The 7,478-nt window shown below is 28.9% G+C and overlaps 1 protein-coding gene across 1 annotated transcript; it reads left to right on the forward strand.

The window, feature by feature from the left end:
- The first annotated feature begins 4,255 nt into the window (after positions 1–4,255).
- On the forward strand, positions 4,256–7,052 carry LOC130975783 (uncharacterized). The gene is made up of 6 exons (XM_057900519.1): positions 4,256–4,587; positions 5,644–6,027; positions 6,105–6,288; positions 6,417–6,595; positions 6,695–6,871; positions 6,986–7,052. Exons 1-6 carry the CDS (start codon positions 4,256–4,258, stop codon positions 7,050–7,052), a joined length of 1,323 nt encoding a protein of 440 aa, XP_057756502.1.
- The last annotated feature ends 426 nt before the right edge of the window (positions 7,053–7,478 follow it).

Genomic DNA, 7,478 nt, shown 5'->3' on the forward strand with positions numbered 1-7,478 from the left:
CTTTTAAGTTATGGGTCCGGTTGGACCCACGGGTCCGGTTTTGAATCCAATTCAACCGGTTTGGTCTATCCGGTCCAATTTTAGGTCAAATTTTTTGAAATTGGTGTCAAAATTTTCGTTTTAAAGAGTTCTATCCTATTTTGATATTAGATTTATATTTTTTATTTTTCTAACTAAAATTCAATTTATTGACTAATTATTTACTAATTTTAGCGGGGTTTACACCTACCCCATCACAGCTCTCATCTTCCTTCACAGCTCATGTCGCCATCGCTGCTTATTCCGTTACCGTCGTTGTTGAGCCCGTCACCACGTTTCTCCTGCTGAGTCCATTTTCTCTAGGTAAATTCCCCCCTCCCCCTCTCTCTCATTGTGAGTCTGCTAAGTTCTTCCCTTCTTCTTTCACAGACTTATCACTTAGTCGTCGTCGCTATGTACCGTTGCAGTTTCATCTGAGTGTGTCACCGAATAAAATTAATTTTTTATTCAAATTGGACCAGTTGAAAATAGGCATGCATGAGATCATTTTTCATATAATTTCTGATTTTTTTCATCCAAATTTGATCTTTGTGGTTGAGTATTTTAGTATAGCGATCATCGTGGTTTCGTTGCGACACTAATGTGATACAAGTTGCGGTAATTTCATAACTAATATATGAGACAGACCTGATTATTAAAGTAATCAGGGAAATAACATTTAGATGTGATTTTTTCAGAAAAATATATATGTATAGCCCAAATGGAAGATTGTTAGGAAATTATTATTTCTGAATATATTTATGGGTAATACATATATTAATTAAAATCGCAAATTAAGTAATTTCACATTAAATGACTTATATAACGGTGATCTCATTTATTATCATAAATATTGAATTAAATAAGTCAATTATTACTTTTGATTTGGATAAATGAGATTAAAACCATAGATAGTAATACTATTTTATTTGAGTTTTAGGATTTAATGAATGTCACCCTCAGATATAAATAATAACTTCAGGATTTTGGTCTCCGACACATCAAACTCGTCTCCATAGCTCTTTTCCCACAGTAGAGTTATGATTAAGCCCTATCAGGGATACAAGGTTTTGGTTGACGAAGATCAAAGAACCACAAGAGCCAAGATATGTGATCTCAATCATGCTCTCGAATGAAGGGACGCTTTCGCGCTCTCAGTTATATCTTTTAATGATTTAACATTAATGATCTTGAGGTTAAAAAATTCTAAAATTTTCAGATAAAATAGAATTTTTATTCGATCAAATGATGATAAATAATTTGATTGAATTAAATTATATTAATATGATCATTGGATGATAAAGAATGCTAGAAAAAAATAATATTTTAAGAGTATAAAAATATTAAATTATCATTTCAATTTACTTTTTTAATCGACGATAATAAATATATTGAATTAATTAAATTTTTACAAAAAATTACATCCTAAAATTATTTCATTTCTTTAAAAATCTTTTGAACATACAATGGTTCAATGAGAGATTGACTATTGAGAATTGAATATAATATTTTTAAATTCATATTTTTAATAAAAAGATGTACTTAGTTCTATCCATTCTAAATAAATCTATATTCACTATTACTTATCTATCTAAATAGTTCTAACATTGATAGAATATTATTTTTAGTGTAAAAAATTTAAAATATATTTATTCTATTTCAAAAATCAATATTCATATTTAACTTAAGATTTTAACAAATATGGCAAAAAGTATACATTTTTAGTTAAAAAAGTAAAATATCTATAAATATATTTTTGTGCTTTAGCTTTAGATTTTTTTAAAAAAATTGGTAAGTTATTGGAATCAAACCATATTTTTATAACATATATAAGAATGTATATTACACCTAAATAAAAAATATTAGGTGTAATAAGAATAAATACATAAATTAAAGTAAAATTTAAAAAAATGAGAACCAATAAAATATTGAAGGAAAAAAATATAAATAAAAGAGAAATAAAATTATTAGACAGAAAAAATAATTTAATAAATTTTATGTGTATATAAAAGAGGAATAAAAAAAGATATACAGTACGTTGTTTAATTTAACAAGATTTATGAGAATAAACACATAGAATAAGAGAATAAAAATAATAATAAAAAAATTAAATATCTGAATTAATATCAAAATGAAAAGTAATAAAATAATAATAATCTATCATAATTTTAATCTTTTAATATAATTAATTAATAACAATATAATTAATCTACCATAATCTTAATCTAATATTTTAATATAATTAATTCTAATTAAGTAATCAAATTAATTGAATATAAATATGTTTAATCTAATTGTATAAAAAATAGTAGATTTTTTACAATTAGACATATATATATATAGGGATAAAACGTCACTTTAAAATGAGATTATTATTATTATTATTAATGATATATAAATATTAAAAATTATTTAATGCATTAATTAAAATACATTATGAGAATAAAAAGTTACAAAAATTAAAATAACTGAAATTTATTAACTTTAATTAGTTAAATTAGCATAAAATAACAAAGAGGTGATTAATCAGATTAAATAAATTAAAAATATTACTGAGCAAAGCAAATGTCACAATAATTATATTACTAATTTGAAAAAAAATCAATTCAATTCATTCAAATTTTTATTTAAAATAAACAATTAAAGATCACCAATGAATAAAAATGAATGGGATATAATAAAGAATGATTTTGGTAGTATAAATAAGTAAATTAAATTATTATATACAATTTTTTTACTTTTTACCTCATTATAATTTAAGTTAACATTAATGGTAAAAAACTAATTTTAAATAGCCCTAATTTATATTTTATAACACAATTAAAGCACAATTCATACTTTTTTATTTTGTGATTAATTAACATTTTTAAATTTTTTGGTTAAGTTTTTTATATTTTATAATTGATAAATTTTTTCTACAAAACACAAATTTGTAATGAATTATTACAATCATAATTAATTAAAAAAATCAAAAAAAATTATAAAAAAATCAAATAAAAGATAAAAAATAGGGTAAAAAATTATTTTGAAACTAAAAATTTGTCAATTGTGCTAGAAATTCTAAAAATTTGTATCTTATTACATAATCAATTTTGTTCCTCTCTTCAACTTCATTATCCCTTTGTATCCAAAAAAATATATAATGTCACACTTATTTTAAAAAAGATGAAACTTTTCAAATACACGGTATAATGTATAATTTAAATATAATAAGATAAAAAATATCTAGAATTCTATAATAGTATTTGAAAATTTTAATGACAATAATACAAAGAGTTTAAATCTACCAAATGAATTCAATAGTTACCCTTTGCACATCTTATTTAAATTTGAATTTTAAAATTTAATTTGTATGTCCTTTTTTTCTAATATAAATTATTTTTGACAAAAAAAGAGAAAAAAATCTATTAGATAAAAAAAATATTCTATCAAATAATTATTATAAGCAAATTTATTATTAGAGAAGAAAATAATAAAAGCAATAATAATAATAAAGAAAAAAAATGAAGCTCATCTTAAAGAATGTTAGAAAAGAAATAATAAAGTTCATATTAATAATAATAATGCTGAGAAATGATGTTGCTACTTTAGGCTTCTAGCCTCCATCTTTGGCCATTATTTTTTTTCCTTTTTTTGCTTTTTGATTTAAATTATCAAATCATAAAAAAATCAAGAACAATTCAAGAAAACGAAAACAGCAAGATCAATAGTAACTATACAAATCAAAATACATAGAAGAAAAATAAACTATTATATGATAGAATTAACATTAGTATATTTTATTATTAAATAAACAAAGTTAACGCAAAACAACATTACACGTAAAGAAAAAAGCAAAGAGTTAAAATATCTAAAATGATAAAAAGATTATATTTACAATTTTATTTTGTCATCTATATATATATATATAAGACTATAAAATAATAAATTTTTAACTAAATTAAATTGTATTTATTATGATTAGAAAGGGTAAGAGAGAGAGTAGTAGAGAAAATGTTTGTGTGTATTCAACTTGTGTAGAATGACACAATATAAAAGTGAATTTATAGGTGTTAAGAGAATCGAAACAATAAAGACGTAATATCCTATAATAAATATTCAGATATGTTAAATAATTCTAATTGATCTAACTGATCCTAATTATACTCTAACATCCGTCCTCAAACTCAAGTGACAACTTGAGTTTGAAACTTATTTGAAACAACTAAATAAAAAAATGCATAAAGTGATAGAACGGATGCAGATGAAACTGCCTGAAGAAAGTGCAGACAGAACTGTCGAAAAGAAGCACAGACAGAACTGTCAGAAGGAAGTGCAGACGGAACTACCACAAGGAAGCGTAGACAAAACTACCACAAGAAAATATAGACGGAACTGCCACAAAGAAATACAGATGGAACTGGCGGAAGGAAGTGCAGACGAAACTGGCAGAAGAGAACACAGACAGAACTACCGGAAGAGAACGCAGATGGAACTGCCGGAAGAGAACGCAGACGAAATTGTCGCAATAGTGCCCAACAACCGAAAAACTACTGAAAATATGGCAAAGTTTCGGAAAACTATTGAAAAGTAACAAAGTGCGAAAAGATGACAAACTATTGGAAGGTGACAAAAAATATATGGTTTCTCTATGAGAATAAGTAAGTAGTGGATGAGCTAATCAGTGAGGTAAAAAAAGCATTAAAGCATTGACAAAAGAAAAGGAAAAAATGGCATAGAAGAAAAATATGAAAAGTATGGTGATTTCACCAGAAAAAAAATCAACTTATCCTCCTCAAGGAGGATACCATGGCTCTAATACCATGTTAGAAAGGAAGATGGAGCAATAAAAAAAATGTTTATGAGTATTCAAGTTGTGTAGAATGATACAATATAGAAGGGTATTTATAGGTGACAAGAGAATCGAAATAATAAAGACGTAATATCTTATAATATATATTCAGATATATTGAATAATGCTAATTGATTTAATTGATCCTAATTATACTCTAACAATTATATTCAATTAATTGATATACATAATATTAAATTGTGTAATACTTAAATATCTAATCAAATTAATTAGTTGATATAATTAAGCTATCATAATAAATTATATTTAATGAGTTAAAACTAAAAATAAATAAATTAGAAAATACTCTCGGAAGCATGCCACATTAACTTTATCATTAAGTACAAAAATCTGATTTTTATATAATAGAATAGATTATTCAAAATCTGTACGCATAAGCATTATATTACTTATTAGGGCAATTTACCTAAATAAAATAAATGGAGAAAATGTTTACGCAATTGCAACAATTGAGAATTGTTTACCTTCGTATCCTATTACTATTTTATGTAATCCGTGGAACCTTTCCACGTTTTAAAATTATACACATAAACCGTGGTACCTTACCAAGGTTTATGAAGAGAGCAGTATAAAAAGAAACCGTGGTACCCTGCCACGGTTTATGAAGAGGAGATATGCATACATAAACTGTGGTACCCTTCTACGGTTTATGAGGAGTAAAAATTTTATATATACACAGTGAAAATCATTGTGTTGAAGAGGAGCATTTTCACAATGGCAAGTGAGGATGAGTGTTTCCTAGTGCTAGTATATTGCTTTGGAAAAATTTAAAGAAGCAAGAAATACGGTGTGAAGTTCACTAATAGAGAACCCTTGAGTATATTTATCAGTTCATCAAGTACCTTGTCAGATCTAAAGAACAGCATATTGTCAAAGCTTGGGGTATTTGGGAGCAAGTGGGTGAATAAGTTATTCTATAAGATTCCCATCACAATTGTGTCAACCGGTGTTAAGTATGATACGTTTGTGATAGCAGCCGATGAAGATATTCGAGTTCTGTTTCATTGTCTTAGGAGCTTTCCAGAGGTCAGAATACACGAGCTGTATGCGAAGTTGGAGGTCGGTGTCGATAGTTATGGGGCATCAGCTCCAGTTCTTCACTCGACTACCATGGGCGGTGACTTTAGTTTGATGGCTGCGGCCGAACCAACTGTTTCGTACGTTGCATCTCCTTTCTTTGTGGCTGACTTAGACTGCACGGAGTCAGTTGTTCTGTACCTTTCGAGAATCATAGGATCCGGCATCAGACATATGAGGTGGATAATGATTCTGGCATTATTCCTGATGTTCTAGGGTTCGGGGAACCTGATCGAGTTGAGAATGTAATTTGGGACGATGACTCAGACCAGGAGCATGTTGATATAATTGGGGACAGTGATGATGATACAGGTGCCAATCCATATAGCATGGCCCTTCAAGTTTCGGCACACAGTAGTACCTTCCGTACTTCTCCACTCTAAACTTGGAGGCTATGGGACAACAGACAGACGGAGATGCTGCCGTTGGGGGTTCTTCTACAAAATTTTAGATTAGACACTCATTCTAGAATAAAGAGGAAGATGTTTTGAGTGTGAAGGATTATAGCATCCGTCGAGGTATTGAGTACGGGGTCTTAGAGTCGGATCATCTAAAGTATCATGGGAAATACAAGGAGTTTGGCAAAGGTTGCAATTGGTTGATTCACATCTCGCTTCGTGCACGAAAATGCACTTGGGAGGTTAGGAGGTACAACGGTCTGCATACTTGCTTGGCCACCTCCGTTTTGAGTGACTACTGGTAGCTTGATTACCATGTTTTCTGTGCAAATATCTATCCGTTGGTTAGAGAGGATGCTACAGTTACGATCAAGGTCTTGCAGGAAGCAACGGAAGCCAATTATGGATTAAGGCCTAGTTACAGGAAGGTTTGGATGGCAAAGCAGAAGGCAATAACACAGATATACGGAGATCGAGAAGAGTCGTATGCTGAGTTGCCACGTTGGATGCTAGGGGTCCAATCCACGTAACATTCTACAAAGCACACGTAACATTCTACAAAATAAATTAACAAAAAAGTAACTACTTACTAACGAAATTTTAACATATTGAAAACTAACCTTTTGATCGATGTTTCCAGCCACGTGCGCAACACCATTCAATCGGTACATGTGAACTTCGTCTTCTATGGCTCCACCGCGCTATAGTCTTGATGGCCTCGGATTCTCTCTCAACTCCTCACCACCAAAATCTTTAACCCCCCCAACAATGAAATCCGTCAATAGATTTTGCGGATTACGTATATATATAACTACTCATAAACCGTGGGAGGGTACCACGGTTTATGCCCAAAATAATCTCTTCATAAACCCTGGAAGGGTAACACGGTTTATGCCCACATTGTTCACTTCATAATCCATGGAAGGTTTTCACGGTTTATGTTTATGATGCTTCCTTCATAAACCGTTGAAGCTTACCATGGTTTATGTGTTAGTAGTAAAACGTGGAAGGGTTCCACGGATTATATAAAGATGTATCAGGACATGTAAGTAACCAATTTTTAATTGTTGCAATTGAGTAAACATTTTCTCCACTTATTTTATATAAGTAAATTGCCCTACTTATTATGTTGC

This window comes from Arachis stenosperma, chromosome 4 (assembly GCF_014773155.1).
Source record: "Arachis stenosperma cultivar V10309 chromosome 4, arast.V10309.gnm1.PFL2, whole genome shotgun sequence".
Lineage (NCBI taxonomy): Eukaryota > Viridiplantae > Streptophyta > Magnoliopsida > Fabales > Fabaceae > Arachis > Arachis stenosperma.